At 34.9% G+C, this 17,705-nt stretch overlaps 3 protein-coding genes across 4 annotated transcripts in view; 2 read left to right on the plus strand and 1 right to left on the minus strand.

Moving 5' to 3' along the window:
• Positions 1 to 4,881: 4,881 nt before the first annotated feature.
• On the plus strand, positions 4,882 to 7,279 carry LOC108910575 (alcohol dehydrogenase 2-like). Its single transcript, XM_018715223.1, has 3 exons — positions 4,882 to 4,905; positions 5,169 to 5,500; positions 6,706 to 7,279. Exons 1-3 carry the CDS (start codon positions 4,897 to 4,899, stop codon positions 6,848 to 6,850), a joined length of 486 nt encoding a protein of 161 aa, XP_018570739.1. The 5' UTR covers positions 4,882 to 4,896; the 3' UTR covers positions 6,851 to 7,279.
• Positions 7,280 to 9,617: 2,338 nt separating this feature from the next.
• Positions 9,618 to 17,705, minus strand: part of LOC108910578 (protein yellow-like) — a 79,677-nt gene continuing 71,589 nt past the window's right edge. Inside the window, exons 6-7 of the mRNA XM_018715226.1 lie at positions 10,661 to 10,904; positions 9,618 to 10,580 (exon numbers count right to left, since the gene is read on the minus strand). Of these exons, the coding sequence (XP_018570742.1) occupies positions 10,246 to 10,580; positions 10,661 to 10,904 (579 nt within the window). The 3' untranslated portion in view covers positions 9,618 to 10,245. The remainder of the gene's footprint in view (positions 10,581 to 10,660; positions 10,905 to 17,705) is intronic.
• LOC108910580 (15-hydroxyprostaglandin dehydrogenase [NAD(+)]) overlaps positions 11,627 to 17,705 on the plus strand; it is a 28,817-nt gene continuing 22,738 nt past the window's right edge. For both annotated transcript variants that reach the window (XM_018715230.1, XM_018715229.1), the window contains exon 1: positions 11,627 to 11,897. The gene's annotated coding sequence lies outside the window, so the exon portion shown is untranslated. The remainder of the gene's footprint in view (positions 11,898 to 17,705) is intronic.

Here is a 17,705-nt window from a genome sequence, read left to right on the forward strand (position 1 = left end):
AAAAACAAATGTTACTAAAACAGGCTCTGTTGCTAATAGTCCTAGAGCTTTTGAGGATGATGAGGATGATCGGCTTGAAGACACTGATAATCAGACTGATTCAGAACTTTTGACACCAGTATCATCTAACAGCACAACGTTTCGAACAACGCTTACTTCAGTTCAGAAGAAAAAAAGAAAACAGCCCCAAAATACTCAACACAGTTCAGTTGCTAGCGTTCTCGAAAAATATTTACAAACTACTACAGCTGTTACAGGCTCAAGTACAGATTCAGGAGGCAATAGTTTAAAGCAATTTTTTATTGCAATGGCAGAAACAGCTCAATCATTTCCACCCGAACTTCAAATACAAGTTAAGTCGAAGATTTTCAATATCATACAAGAAGCAGAGTTAAAGTGCTTACAACCCAGAGACACCGCGCAGTTTGGCAATGTTCATTCAGCTGGATTTCAAAGCTTTCATTGGAATCAACATTTACATCCACAACACATGCAACATTCACCATCACAATACATACAATCTTCACAGCCACAACATATTCAACCTCCACAACCACAACACATGCTAGCTTCGCAACCACAATTCGCGCTTCTTCAAAATATGCAACCATCTCCACCACAACACATTCAGTCAACATCAACTTCGACATCCTTTCTAGATTCGCCAGAATTGCATAGTGACAATGAATCAAACTTATGATAGTAATATAAAGTTAAATATAATATAGCTGTTACAATAGTCTAAATAAAAAAATAATATGTACGTAGTGTTATTTTATGCTTATGCCTTTTATTGCCGCCAGTGTCTATCTGCGTACACAATATGAATGCTTCCACATTTCTACACAATGCACTCGTAACTTACTATTACTATACTACTATTACTATTATTATACTACTATACTATACCTAATACTATTGCTATACTATAACAATATAGTATAGTATAGTAGTATATATATTTTTCTACTTTTTTGTAAAGGTAAAAAGCTAATTTAAATCAATTTTCCTACAATTAACACCAATTAAATCATATAAGCTCTTTGACACCAAATATCTAGGTATACAAAAAATTTAATTAAATTAAAAAAATAAAAAATTTTACTACTTATATACTATTTACCTCAGGGTTACTGCTAAGCGTTCTGCTGGTGGAATAGAACTCCTAAACGTGGTATTCTCCCTTGTCAGATCAGAACTCACAATTGACAAAAGCTCCTGAAATTTTTCGTAACTCATTCGGAAGTATTGAAAAAATTTGTCTTGGTGTTCTATTAATTGAGGAAATAAAGTGGCAAATTCACTTTCAATTTTCCTTTTCTTACAGATTTCATGTAACCATTTTCGCTTTCTTTTTAGCTTTGCAATTTGTTGTTTCTCTTCCTCACATAGTAAACTTACTATTATAGCCTTTGCATCCATCTTCAGCAAAATAAACAGAGCGACTGACTGGAAAATTTCTGGCTAGTGCGCGCTACGCTAAAAAATTGCCGGTCGCCGTGATGCGTCCCGTTGTCGGCTGTTGCCGGCTAGTGCGCGCAAGCCTTAAAGGGTAGTTTTAGCAGGCGACTAGCATTATTTCATAAGTGGTTTTTATTTTTACCAAATTTAATTTTTTTTTTAAATATTCATCCCTACACTATTAAGGAAGGGAAAGTACTGTTAAACTTTATGGAAAATTTATTTCGTCGACCATCCAACGTTGAAGAAAACCCTGATTAAAAAGGATTTTTCTAAAACATTTTCTAAATTGAGCATTTTTCTGACCTATTTTGTGTAATTTCAATTTATGTAATCGTTTATTGTAAAAAAAATTGTAAAATTCTGCTATATTAAAATATAAGGCAAAAAAAAAACCTGAATGTTGTAGGTTAAAATGTCACCCTCTACATTTTAACAAAAAATTTGTTATATAATTTTATTCTACATCAATAATAAATCAACTACATCGATTTTTGTTACAATCGGTCAAATAATAATGTTATTAAAAAAAATTTAAAATGGCTAAATTCTTCCCATTACTGAAGTACCTATGTAACATTTTGTCTCGGACACTCTGTATATCTGGTGATTCTGCTAATAGATGATCTTAGCTGTTTACTAGATAATGTGGGTGCAATTCTATTATGAACGGGGCTTGTAACCCGCATGTTTCATCAACATTAGTTTGAGTTTATTTCACCTATTGTGGTACAATTTATGTTTTCATAGCATGTAATGTTGTAGGCAGAGATATAGAGTAGGGAGAAGGCCCATTGACTTCTGTGCATCCTATTTTCGAAGGACACTACCAGTGCCGCCATTTTGAACATGAACTGTCATTGTTTATGAACATGAATTTGTTTTGTTTTGATTTTTGAGGAGTGGGCAAGGTTATGTTTCGTGAATTATTTTTTAGTTACTATTTGTTTATATACGTATAATTTACGCCTGGAGCGGCAAATTGGCGCTGTGGACGTTTTTTAATATTCATTACATCGTTTCCACACTAAGGAAAACATTTATCCTTTATTGTTTTTTGTTATGTCGTGTGCTGTGAAGGGGTGCTTTTTGACATAAGGCGATTTAAACCAAAAGGAATTTCATCGGTAAGAGTGGTTTTATGAATTTATTCCTTGCAACAACTGTTTAAATAATCTTGCAGCTTTCCGAGGGGAGATATGTTTATAAAATGGGTAGAAAGTCTGAGACTTGATCACGAATTTAAATGGTCAGAGAAATAAAAAAAAGATTTTCTGAATGTTGAAAGTCAAATTCGCCTAAAACCGGATGCAGTTCCAAATTTAGAAGTCTATTTAACTAATAAAGCCGAGGCTCCATCCACAAGTTCAGTTGAAACATTACATACCATGCAAAATAATGCTCCATTTACTTCATCGATGTCATTAGATGATACGGCAGAGCGTTCTAAGCTTAACCAGAACCATTGGTAATTTTATTTTTTGTTAATACCAATTTTTTTAAATAAATATTATTTTCCCTGGCAGTGTATATTATTATTTTGGTGAATTGTCATCTAGTCAAGATACTTCTACAAGTACTGATAGCAGCACAAGGAGAAAACGTATAAAGTTTTTTCAAACCGAACATAGTTATAGGTACATCTTAGAGAAAAACAGTAATTAGGTTATGCGAGTTATACACGTTACATGTATTTTGTCTCAAACCCCAACCAATAAGTATATTGCTTAGCTTACATGTTACATTATTTCAGTATATCAACTGATAAAATTTAAAAAACATATTCAGAATTACCGCAATAAGACGACTTTTAGTATTTACTGAAAATAAATTGCCAGATAAAAAGGATTTCATGATTGTATTTGTTGCTTCTGTGATACAACAATTTTATAATTGTGCAGGAGAACTATGTTCTCTAGTTTAATAGAGCACAGTGTTATCACTCGCATGAAAGTCATTTATTAATTCTAACGAAAAGTGTTGTTTCTGCATTTATGCGAATAAGATTTTTTAATTTAGGCAAACAATATACTAAAAAAATTCAGGGACATCTAATACGAAAACAACTAAGTTAATATTATTTAATCATCAATAAATAAAATATTTAAAATCATTATTATTTGTTTATACTAGTTTATCTTTATATTTCAAAATATAATTTTTTTATATATTTACCAATTTCTGAAAAAAACCTATTAAAATAAAAAATGTTGCTCATATAATTTGAACCTTTATTTTTGGTATTGCATTTTAAATTTGCCTCTCCCTGTTCCTATTTAAATTTCCCTAAAATTTATCTGTGTTGGCAACCATGATGTTCAAAATGGCGACCATTGTTATTAGCCGCTCGCACAGGTTGTAAGAGCATTCTCCCCACTCTATATCTCTGGTTGTAGGTCACCATTTGGCAATAGGCACAAAGCCTTGTTTTGTGCTAGTAGAGTACATGAGAAAGTAGAAGTGACTTTTAAGATATGCAGTGGCGGCCCGTGATATTAAGAATATTTTGAAATTTGCAAGGTCAAACGGCTTTAAATGGATCTGGAAATGTTTAGTTGCATTTACAATATTACCGAAAAACTGTCCTTCGCGAGAAGGATTTTAATTTCGATTTTATAAAAAATAGAAATATTAGTTCATCTCGTGGACTTAATGTTAGGTACACATACTTCCGAATGTACACTTTGTCTTTTGACTTCCCCCTTTTTTCCACAACGAGAGAAGGCACAGGCCTCTGGCAAAAATTTTTATTTGTACTCAATTTTCCATTTGACAAATATTAACAAAAAACCGTTATATTCGTGCAATGGGCGACGTATCGTATAAACTGTTCTAAAGCAGGCGATGGGCGATGAGCAATGCAGCTTCAATTTTCGCGTCACTCGTTTCCCCACGCAGTAGTTTACTCACGTGTTGGCCGACTCATTGCCATGGCAATCGCCGTAAACAACGCTACGAAGTGCGTGGAATAGAAACTGATTTCAATCCGCGTCATTTGCTTATGCTATATACGTTGTATGGTACGAGGTTTATGTTCGCGCTAAACGAAGACAATATTTTTTTAGAAGGCGTTCACCGCGCAATTATTCTGTTTATTTCTGCATGGAAACAAACACAATACATTTTCAATATAGAATTAATACGAAAACTATAAAATTTATATAAAATTAAAAATAATTTTAAATTGCTCAACCAAACGGAAATGTTAGGTGATGCGGTGCGTCACTTGCGTCACCTGACGAGCCGCCACTGAAGATATGCTTTGTAGGTTATATCTCATTTAAAGCTAGACATGGACAATAGGGATCCTTTTAGTGATCCGCTTGATGCGAAATGTATCCACATAAAGATCCGCATCAAACGATCCGCATTAGGGAACCGTATACGGTGCGGCCAAATGGCAAGCTTTACTTATACAGAGTTGTCGCAAACTCGATGCCCCAGGTACTGCTATTGGTTAATAAAAAACACGAATAAATATTTCGCTTGGGGGTTTCAAATAGGACCATTTAGGCTTACCTTGAGCCAAAAATATTATTTTTTGAACTTTTGGAAATGAAATATATTTTTCCGAGGAATATACCTATTTTGTTTCATATTAGGAATTCAGAGTTTATCTGATTAATACACTTTTTGATATTACCCTTCGTTTAAGAGTTATTATTTTTAAAGTGTAAATTCATTTCATTTTTTAAATCATTTTTTAGAATGGAGTAATTCATGGTATGCTCTTGGGCATCGACAATTATTTACCGAAGCACAAACAAGGCGAAGAGGCTGTCATAGTGAACATCTCTTCCACATGCGGACTACAGGGTTACCCACATATCCCCGTCTATTGCACCACCAAATTTGCTATTACTGGTATGACAAAGTCTTGGGGCACAGATTATCATTACGATAGAACTAAGGTTAGAGTCGTTGCTGTCTGTCCAGGGGTTACTGAGACGCCAATGATTTTTAATATGGCTGGAAGAAATTTGGGCGGACCGTACGAAAAGTATCTGCAAAGTAATTTAAGTGGGTGGCTAAGACAAGAGTAAGTATTTGGGGTGACGAGGAAGTCGATGAATTAATTTGGGGATGTGAAAGTGAAGCTAATTTGCACACAAAGGGACCATATAAAGAAGAATCATTGACCTTAAGGGTCGAGTGCCTAGTGGAAAAGTAATGAAGTAGCGAACTATGGGATTCTATCTCTCTTTTCGATTACATCGACGGAATGACTTAGATTCAATAAAAAAGCTCCACAAAAAAATGGAGTTTGAATATGTCTCTCATATGTTTTCGGGGTCGCTGAATCCAAATTCGGGATCTATTTAACCCTATCACGTCAGGATTGTTCATAACCTCAAAAAATAGGACAACAGACACAATAAATCCTCTATCCATTGACCACTCAATCTCAATAACCCTATAACCCCTTAACCCCTTAAACCCCATAACCTCAAAATGCCATAACTTCAAAATCTCAGGACCCGGAAGAAAGAGACTTATGCGCGTTGAAGTCATGAAACACAATATGTTCGAGCCTTATGTACGAACTCTTATGAGGTTATGAAAAATCCTGACGTGATGGGGTTAAGTGGACCCCGAATTTGGATTCAGCGACCCCGAAGACATATGGTAGACATAGTCAGATTCCAGGGGTAATTTTCTCGATTTTTTTTTGTGGTGTTGTGTAATAGTCGTACTTAACAGAGCAAGTCTAGAACTCAAAGATAAATTTAAAAAAATAATAATGTAGGTATTTCATCCTGTATAATTAAAAATAAGAAAGAAAATACGTTACTACGGGTACATCTCGTTGGTAACGACAATCTGCAGTGATAATAGAACATCTTATATGAGATTTGATCAAAAAGTAACGGGGAAAACATTTCTACCATTGATAAACATGTGACATAGTATCGTCGTCAAAGACCTTTTTGAACACTTTGTTGCATTTAATTCCGTTTTAACACAAAATAGACAAATTCATCATTTCGTCATACAAAAAATTGACAAAAACGCTGAGGTAAGTGCCCTAAGCGTGGCAGCTGCCTAAAAATTGACAGGTAAGTCACTGACAGTGCTACCACTACAACTTGTCTATAGACAAGATACAACACGCGCAATTTGCAAATTAAATTCCCCTTACTTTTTGTTCAAATGAAGCGCATTTCATTCCGACAAGGACTCATCTTTCTATACACATCTATTCGATAAATCTTGTTCAATATTATTAATCTTATCAATTTTTAGGACTGACCATGTTGCAAAAGAAATGTTAAAAGTCATTAGGGGTAGCCCAAACGGAAAACTATGGGTGGTTGAAGGAGGAGAACCGGCATACGAGTTTTTACTTCCAGAACGGGAAAATATGGAAAGAAAATATTTAAATGTATAGAATGGAACAAGGAATTGCAAACAAATTATGAATTTATATTTTGCTTTATTAAAAATCTAAATGTACTACCGTTTATATATTTATACTGTTATACAACATTAAATATATACAGTTAATATCTTATAAAAATTAAAAAAATTAAGTACATTATTTATGGAATAGATAAGAAAACGTACTATATTTTTTATATTTTTGTATAAATAATTGCAACATACAGTGTGATTCATTAAGAACCAGATCATCCCCCTAATCTTGTTTTTTGAATTTTCTCATATTTTTTTTTCCAAAAGTACAGTGCCTTCTAGATCTAACTGAACTAATTACAATAATGGCAACCACGGCCTTCTGTTACAAAATTAAACTTTTAAATTTATGAGGCTTCCGTTTCAGTTTAAAAATCTAGAAAGCTTAGGATGCCAGAAGATGACCAATTAGCCAACTGACTGTTAATTATTATTGGTAAATAAATTGGTATATTTGTAATAAATTATAATTTTCAAATAGTAACCCTGACACTGATAATATGGTAGTTCAATAGTTAGTGTAGACAAACTTTCAATGCAAGAGGAAAAATATTATATCGAGAAACTCGGGGAAAGACTATACGATGTCTGTTTATTTTTTTAAACTTTATTATTGATTTATACATTATCGGTCCTTTTTTCTTTCAAAGTACTCCTCTTTCCTATTCACATATTTATCTTAGCGATGTTTTCATTTCGCAAAGCAGTCCCAGATAGGTTCATTTGAAATGGCCTTTAAAAATTGACAAATTTGCTTTCATGTCATCAATAGTCTGAAAATGGTGTCATTTCAGCACTGATTTTAATTTCGGAAATAAGCAAAAATCGCAAGGAGCCAGGTCTGACGAGTAAGGAGGGTGAAGAGGATAGTAATCTGATTTTTGGCACAAAACTGACGAATTGACAAAGCTGAGTGTGCGTGTGTATTGTCATAGTGCCAAGAACCACGAATTGTCTCGCCACAACTCTGGTCTCTTTTGCAGATTTTTTCACTTTACTGTTGTAAAACGCCTTGATGGTACACAGGCTTCACCGTATCACCTTGAGGCAAGAATTCAAAATGCACAATTCCATTGTCCATGTGACAGTTAATAATAGAATATAGAAATATACTTATATTAGTCTACAGAAAATATTTAAATATACTTTTCTTTGGTTAACTTAAAAAGGTCTCTTCATATGATCAAGTGATCAAGTTAAAAGTAAAATTTAAGTTTGCTTCTACCTTCAATATTTTAATTCTGTATAACTGGTTGCATAAACAAAAAACCTACTGTAAACATAAGGAGAAATGTTATCTACAAAATTGAGTTGTAAATATGTATATTACATAATAATAAATAAATAAAACTTTTTCGAGTAAAATATGTGACTGGATGTTTATTTTATTGACCTGATTAAGTAGTGAAAATCACTTATAACCTCATTTTTAGCGGTTCCTATGTCATTTTCTAATTCCTTGTTAAATTATGTTAACTGAAATGGTGCGGAACGAATTGATTGGCTACCAGATCAGTTTGAGTTGCCGCTGAACTTTCGGAGTGGGTTTCTTAGAAAGATGGGGTCCTAGCTCTATTTGATCCAGAGATAATGGAATGCACTTCACTTGCTTGTAAGAGTTCCAGTTAGGGTTTCAACTGACCCTGCCTTTTGCAATAAATTTACGATCTTAGGGTCTTTAAGCACGGCGAGTCTGCGACTCTGGTGTCTTTATCAGTGTCTTTTGTTTGGACTAGACACTAAAAGTGTGATTTGAGGTCTCCGTGGAGTACCTGCAAGTTCGGAGAGCTTTAGCATTGCGCCTCGTAGGAGGGCTAGTGTATGACAGCTTTAAGAAGGTCTTCGCCGTAGGTAGGACAGACCTACGCGGATAGATAGATAGATAATTCGAAAAATTTTAAAGAACATTTTTGGATTTGATTGGTTATTTCGGGCAAAAGTAACAATAATGTCTATGTATAATATAAGAGTCGAGCAATTTTGATCGAGTCCACATTCTGGCCAGCATTCCATCCCTGGTTACAGAACTGCCGATATTCAGAGATGACGTTCAGTCACAAAATGGCTTATTCTGCTGGTGTTCACTATTCCATTATCTTGTTCATTTCCACACCTCTGGACTATGACCCCTTCTGGCTGGCTTCTATTTCGTTATGATTGTTGGGTTTTCCAAATTTGGGACCAGCTTTCATTTCGCACTGTTGGAGATATGGGCTGCTGAATCGGAGTGGTTTTGGCTGCATAGAGCGGTTTTTTGGCGCGACTGCGGGAACTCTGGAAAGTGAGGTAAAAATTTTCCGTGTCGTTCTCAATATCGCGCAATGTATACAGCGTCGATCTGTGCAGAGTCAGCCGCTATGTATGGAGGGGTCCGGGGCTGTTTGAAGAATGTTGCAAAGTCAGGTGAAAAGTGTCTTCGAAGATAGATTTTGCATATGGCGGTTTTTTTTCGGTTTTCTTGTCCCGAACTGAAAGTGTGGTAAATTTTGAAGTGACTGGAAACACGAGAGAAACTCTAAAACTAAAAATAATTTTACCCAACATTTTCAATTTAATTTGGGCTTCTTTTACAAATAAAAATTTTAAAGAAAATGTTTTTTTTTTAATTCCTACTCATTCTAAAGGTTACTATCAACTTAAAAGAAAACAATTACTGTTATACTTAATTTTGATAATGTTATCAGTTCAGAAAAATATTAAAAAATAAAACACTTCGTAAGTTGTTTATCTTTGTTATTTGCTATTCAAAATATTTTATATAAATATAAAAATGACTGTCATGTACAAAATATTCTATAATATTCATAAACACATTATCCAGTTAATTGAGCATAGATAAAATATAAATCTATTTGACATCTACAACTACAGGAAATACAATCTTAAATATAAAGCTTCATTACATTTTTCTTTTTAATCCTTTGCTTGTTTCTGAGTGATATTAACTTTTATGACTTTGCATTTGCCGTCTTATAGGTAGGTAACTAATGTTAAATAGATATCCTTAGACTAGTTTGATGAGAAACTGATTGTGGTGGGAAAACTGAGTATTACATTATCTGACCAAATGTAGGCACTTGCAATGAAAATCTAAATCTGTATAAGTCTGAAATTGTTAGTACTATACTCTTACTAATATTATTATACCAGGAAAAAGCCTAAGGAAAGTTCCCTCCTACCGGAAATGGATAACTGGCCTAAATACTATTCTTGTTAGGTATCTTAAGAACAAAAATTTTCAAGTTATCAACTAATCTAAGTTAAGTGTATCATAGCTTACTTCAGGTATCAGTTACAGTCAGACTTTCTTTTTCTACACTTCAGTTGCAGATAATCATTTTCCAATAAAAAATATAAAAATTATTATAATTCCTAATAACAATCCTCTTCGCTTTCATATTCAATATAAGTGTCATAAGTGCTCACATTAGGATCACAAATTGTACCTCTGATAGCTTCATCTGTGTACGCCGACATTATTCTAAAATTAATGTGATCGTCCTTTAATCCTTCGTATAAATAATATGGTAATAGATTGGATAGAACCCATACGCTTTGCCTTGGTTCTTGGTCTATTTTTATGTCATTTGGGAAAACTAAAGTTTCACGGCTCTTCGCTACGACTCCCAGGTTTGACCTTTTGTATGGTTTTCTCGAGTCCCAGCATCCTACTGAGTCCCTTGTGACCAAGTTGTAAAACATTATACCTAATGAAAAGAAAAATGAAATTAAGTTCAAGTAGTCTACTTATTTCAATCACAAATTACAATGTTTGTGCTATCTTTACCATTTCTGTCCATCCAAGACGATGAAACATGACCAGAGCTTCCTCGACTTTGTCCCATGACTTTGAAAGCGTCTTTCACATCAGCCCATCCAGTTTCGTTACAGATGACTGAAGTTTTTACGTAAAACTCCCTAAATCCTGACATTGAGTGGAAGTATAGGGTTCTGTCCGGATAATATTTGTTGTATGGGCTCAGAGATAGGCCAAATAGTCCGTCTGTCCAGTCGAATTCTAAGTGATGTAACTGTAATGACAAACAAAATCATTCTAATGCGCCCTATTTAATAGGAACATAGGTCGTGTTTATGCAAATTGTAAGAAATCGACGGGAGTGTTCAATATTTTCAATATGTTCTAGACATCAGATGGAATCTACAGATATTTGGAAATAATCTAGAGTATGTCCTGCTTTCAAGAAACTTCTTACATTACAATTATATGTAATTTTTCTAATGTAGATTACAAGCAGAAATACATTTTAATATACGCGGAATTATAAATTAATATTGGTATGGTTGAACTACCAATCAATCGATCAATCAATCAACCAACCAACCAACCAACCAACCAACCAACCAACCAACCAACCAACCAACCAACCAACCAACCAACCAACCAACCAACCAACCAACCTTATCTGAATAACCCAAAATATAACAGGACATCTTAATGATGAAGAACAAGCAGATGTTACCTTATCGACTTTAAACATATTTTGATAAACTCGTTTTCTTGTTGTCCAAACTTTAGTAAACAGATTTTTCAAACAATCATATTATTTTTATTTACATTTCAGGAGTCAGTATGTTGAATTGACATTTCAGATATATGATGTATTAGATTGTTTTAGTTGAGCCACGTTGTAACTCCGAATTATTAATTTTATTAGATAAGATAATATTAAGAAAATAACAAACATATTACATAAAATTAAATATTTATTACAAATAATTAGATATCGAAATGATTTGAGCAAATTAATTTTTTCGCATTAAAGTGAGTGAATAAAAGTAGAAAAATTAACTTGTGAAGGTATAAAAATTCCTTGTATCTTCATATTGTTCGGTAGTAGTGTCTAATGGTTGCGAAAATTTTATTAAAAATTGTCTAAATAGTGAATACTATAGTATTTATAATAATTAAAAACATCTTTATAGAGTGGGAAATATAGAGCACATTTATTTGAAAGTCAAGATATTTAGAAAAAAAAAAAATAAACAGGCTGTATACATTCTAGGTGAGATTTTATTATATAATTTTTAATATTTTAATGGTCGAATACATATATTTTACACGCTTTTTCATCAAAGACTTGTCCAAATAATGATGTTCTAAATTCAAATAATTATATTCGTAGCATACCTTGTGAATTCAATAAAGCTATAAATATTACAACAAACGAACCCAAAAATTACATTAAAAACGAGAATTTGAGAGATAAAAAATTTGTAATTACTCTTGAGAAATCAGTCATTTATCATTGGGATTCAGTTAAAACTTTTAATGGTATATCTAGTTATGGAAGCACATAAATAAATTTAAATTGTCATAATTGAAAACAAAACGAAATTCTCAGTTCTGACCACGAAAACAAATTTATTTTCGAAACATCAGAAACTTATTGAAGTGCGTGATATAGTGTTGTACGCCTATATTTTGTGTGAGATTCTTCGTTAGGCAGAACTAATTAATTTTATTTAATTTATAAATATTTCCACTGGTAGCAAACACATTGCATATGTATAATCTTTCCGTCAGTTGAACACGTATAAAAAAACAGAGCAATCAAATTTAATGAGATTCATAGGCGTTCCTAAAAAAGTTTTTTGCTAAAGGTAAAAAATTATAATAATTTGTATATAATGTGTAGAAAATTTATTTTGCCAACAACATATTTTAATTATTTATGTCCTCAAACAATCTTATTATATTGATGGTAAATTTCGTTTTGTTCCGGTTCAAAAGGTCTCCAAAATGCCATGTTGTAATAATATTAGTAAACAAAATATCCCTCTTATTTCTCCCGTTTGCAATTGTAATATTAATGATTAATAGAATGATGCCTATAATAAATTAAAATTATCTGAATCACATCAAATTCCGAATTGCTGCAGTGCACTGCCAGGCGACTTGTTGATAACTGAAATTTATGACGCAGCCGACCAGAGCAACTGTGGGTGAACGCTGTTTGCCAGCACGTGCATTCCTCAACTGGGTGTATACATTTGTACCACCTGAACGTTTAGTTCGACCAGATCGGTATATGGGTATGGCTAAATAAATATGGGAACAAGTTTTTCAAATATTTCAATGCCGAGTTGCTGCGTAGCGACCGAGCCTGGTATATACTATCAAGTTGTTGGCTCTTCAACTGAAATCGGAAAAACTATATTGCATATTTGTACATATACGGAGTGATTCACTTTTTATGATTAGGACTTTAACCATCGATAGATCTCGTCAAAATAATGTCATTTTGAAGTATACACTTTTTCCAAAGGCTTCCTTTTAGAGATAAAAGCTCTTGAAAAAACATTTTTTTTTTGGTTTTTATTTATTTTTTCTTAAACTATGAACGCCATTTATTTTATATTTAGTATGAAATGTGAGAATAAAAAGCTCTATCGATTTTACAAATTATTGTGAAAATAAATCAATCACATACGTCCGTAAGGGGCTTCGCTAACTCCTATTTTTAATATAATTTCTACACCATGCACCACTGGAAATTTATCAAAATGAATATATGTTTTTACATTGCGGTTTATTATACAGCAAAAAGGTCTGTTACTATTTTTAAATGCAATGGTTGGTTTTTGAGAAAAATGGTTTCTTATGGATTCATTATATATGAAAAGATTTCGAGAATACCAGGCGATTGGATTAGAGGCATGAAAACACACAAAACCGCTTACACTTTTGTCGATCACCTCCCCAGTCTGCGTCACATATACCTTCTAAAACATTTGCTTCTTTTGTGTATATCAGTCCAAAATCTTTTGATGAACTCAGATAACGAGGTATTCTTTCACCAGCGTTCCAGGTTTGTTTGGTCGGTTTTTCCAAATATCGGCTTAAGTAGGAGACACTAAAAGCGATATCTGGTCTAGTAATAATTGACAGATATATTAAACTTCATATCAATCTTCTATATGGAATATTCTGCTCTATTGACTCATCTTCATTTATTTGAATTAGAGGCATGAAAACACACAAAACCGCTTACACTTTTTCAGCTTTGTCGATCACCTCCCCAGTCTGCGTCACACATGCCTTCTAAAACACTTGCTCATTTTGTGCATATCAGTCCAAAATCTTTTGATGAACTCAAATAACGAAGTATTCTTTCACCAGCGCCCCAGGTTTGTTTGGTCGTTTTTTCCAAATATCGGGTTAAGTTAGGTTTATCGCCACGGTAGCGCAGTCGGTCGAGAGTGCGGTGGCAAGCATTTCTCGGCTAGGCTTCCTACTCTGGTCCGGGTTCGATCCCCGGTGTCGGCACTGGCAATGTCGATGGATAATGGGTGTTTGTCCGCGTTTTTTCAAGTGTAGCCCCCTTCCGCACAAGCCTTTGGCTTTTGGATTTGGGGGTTGTCTCATTTNCAATGCCAGCAGAAGTTAGAGTTTGTAGTACCCAACGGCTTAGCGTTTGCTTGGAAGCTACTCTGTACGGTTTTTTAAACGTTAGGAATAAGAAACTATTCTCGCTTCGGCCAGGTCTCGTTAGGTCCAAGTACGTTTTTAGAGTCGACGCTACACATAACTGTGGATTGTCCTTATAAAAGGGAATTTGTAGGCAGGGCTGGGTACGGCCAACTCCCGACGTTTTTATCCTATCCGGTATGAAAATTTGAAATCCACTTGAACAAGAGATTATGTTTTCTACTCTGATGAGTGCGAGGGTTTGTAATCTCTGACCGGTGATAAGAGCGAGAAGAGTAATTAGCTTCAAGGACACTTCTTTCAAGGTACAGTTTCCAGGTAAAGCAACATTCTCCAAATATTTTAGGACAATTGATGGATCCCATGTGAAGTCATACTTTGGTGTGGAAGGATGAAGACGTGCAACACCCTTCATAAACCTCTTCATTCTAGGATCTTCCCCAATATTATCCGATACAATTAAAGAAAGCGCTGAACGATGAGAATTCAATGTTGAATATTTATAACTGCCCTTATCGAGAATGTGTTGGAAAAATGCCATGCAGTCTGCAATTTTGCCCTGAAAAGGGGATATGTTCCTTAAATTGCAAAATTTCCACCACAGTTTGAAGGTCACATCGTACTGTCTTAATGTTGATTCAGCCAATGATTGGACAGATGTCTCTATGGCGCATTCAGGATAACCTTTCAAGCTAAAAGCCTTCCTGATACTTTGTATGCCGCCAGGGTAAGTTCCGGCGCCAATGGATGGGACTTGCTGAAAATGGAAGACAATAAGTTGTAACTTGGTTCTAAGATAACTGGGTCACATAGTGACAGTTTTAACAAAAGAGGATACCATGGTTGAGATGGCCATTTTGGAACAACTAAAATTCCTTCTGCTCTGTCCTCAACCACTTTCTGTAATGTCCTAAGAATTACAGAGAAGGGCGGAAAGGCATAAAAAAATATATCGCCCCAATGTATTGTAAAAGCGTCTACCGCTATCGATCCCGGGTCCCTCAACCATGATACATACTTCGTACATTTAAAATTGTCCTTGGAGGCAAATAGATCAAGCACTGGCTTTCCTAAAATTCTCACAATCTTTTCAAATGCGTAAGGGGCTAGAGACCACTCGGTTTCAGGTGGAAGTATCCGTGATTCTTCGTCTGCTTGCCAGTTATCTTTCGAACTTATGTAGCTAGCGTGAAGCCAGAGATTTCTTTTTTCACACCATTGCCAAATATCTCTGGCAAGTTGGTTTAATGAAGGAAAACGGACGCTACCCATCCTGTTAATATAAGCTATGGCCGTTGTATTATCCGTCCTTACTAAAATGTTGCAGTGTTTGTGATCACGTGCAAAGCATTTTAAACCATAGAAAACGGCTTGAAGTTCTAAAAAATTTATGTGGTACCGTTTCTCTCTATGAGACCACCAGCCGTGTGTTCTCTCGCCCCCTGAGCATGCTCCCCAGCCCGATAAGGAGGCATCAGTGAAAATTACTAATTCAAAGGAGCCTTTCTTTATGTTATTGAATGCCGTTTCAATGTTACTCGACCACCACCTTAAGTCGAAAGAGACTGTTGGAGGTATAGCCATTTTTGCTGAATAATTCATATTGTCCTTTAACAGAGCTAGGTATTTTGCTCTTTCGAGAACTTTGGTGTAAAGCCAGCCATATCTGACGGCCGGACATGAGGATACTAAAATGCCAATAAACTGAGCAAATGTTTGGATTTTGATATGTTGTTTTGACTGAATATATTTTATCCAGTTCTGAATTTTGAGTATTTTTGACTGAGGAAGTTTTAGTACCATATTTTTACTGTCAAATATAAATCCAAGGAATTTGCAAGTTTGAGTTGGTTTGAGCATACTTTTTTCTTTATTTATGACAAAGCCTAGTGAAGTTAACAAGGCAACAATTTTGTTAACATTTCTGAGACAATCAGCATCGCTATCTCCTAAAATTAAAAAATCATCCAAATAGTTTATACAAGAAATACCCTTACAACGGAGGTACTGGATGACAGGCTTTAATAATTTAGTAAAAGTGTAGGGGGCCGACGATAAGCCGAAAGGAAGGCAAGTAAATTCATATAAACTCTGATCAAAATAAAACCTTAAATATTTTCGGTCTGTTTTATCTACCGACACCAGGAAATAGGCGTCCTTTAGGTCGATAGTTGACATGTAACAGTCTTTGGTTAATAGGCCACAGACTGTTCGAATATCCTCCATTTTAAAGTGAGGAGACAGGACATATTTATTTAGTGGTTTTAAGTTTAATATAAATCGCTTGCCTCCATTTGATTTATCAGCTAAAAATATTCTTGATATGAACTGATGTTCTACTGCATGGGCACATTTAACAACGGCACCCTGTAGAAGCAATTCGTTGATAGCTGTTTTTAAGTTTTTAGCCTCTTTTGCAGGATGATGTGAGATAAGGGGAATTTTCTGACAGGGTACTACCCTAAGAGGTAACCTGTATCCATTTATCCACCCTAATATTACTGGATTCGAGGTTATTTCACTCCATGCAGTGTGAAAGTGCTTAAGTCGCCCCGCAAAAGGTTTATTACTTACCGTGTTTAATATGCCCGCTTGGAGCGAGTCCGGCCCTGTCTGGAGGAATTTGGCCCTCTCGCTGGTCTCGTCTCCCTCACGTCCCCTGGACGACGAGCCGGCGGGCGATAGCGGTTTAACGGCTGAGATGTTACTGCTTGCTGTGTGCGCCCTCCTCCTTTTTTAAAATAGAAGTTTTTTAACACCCCCTGCTTTACCGGAAGTTGTGCAGCCTTCAGTTCTTTGCCTGCAACTTCTAATTGCTTGGCAGTTTTTATTAGTTCAGATAAATCTGGTCCAAAAAGTAAACCTCCAGACGGAGAGGTAGTTTGCGCCAATTCTTTTATATTTTTGCTTAGAAGGGGATTAATAAGTGCCCTTCTCGTTTTTGAGATATCGTAAAATAACTGAGCTAGAATACGGCCGGCGTCAGATAAGTGCTGCAATAAGTCTTGTTTGATAGTGGTAGTGTTATTATCATCTAAAATGATCGTTAAACCCCTACCTATCTCTGCCATGGCCAATCCTACCTGATTTTGATAATTAGCATGAGATTCATCTCTAGTTTGACTTGGTTTAGGCACAATTGTTAAAATCTCCGGATTAATCGACGGAGCTTTAAGATTTAAATTAGACGGGTACAATGCCCTACATTTTATTGTTTCGAGGTCGTTTTGTGGTAGCCCCTGCTGCAGTACATAGCTCCATCTTTTTGTAAGTGCCTCGTGCAATGTATAATCGTTTGACGAATCCTTACCTGGATTTGAACCTAAAATATTCAATACTTCATCGGGCAAATTTTCCTCGTTGTGCAGTACAAGACAGTCGT

This window comes from Anoplophora glabripennis, unplaced genomic scaffold, assembly GCF_000390285.2.
Source record: "Anoplophora glabripennis isolate ALB-LARVAE unplaced genomic scaffold, Agla_2.0 scaffold152, whole genome shotgun sequence".
Lineage (NCBI taxonomy): Eukaryota > Metazoa > Arthropoda > Insecta > Coleoptera > Cerambycidae > Anoplophora > Anoplophora glabripennis.

Coding starts and splice junctions, on each gene's coding strand:
- LOC108910575 (XM_018715223.1), top strand. Junction 5,501..6,705: donor AGTGGGTGGCTAAGACAAGA/GTAAGTATTTGG, acceptor ATCAATTTTTAG/GACTGACCATGTTGCAAAAG.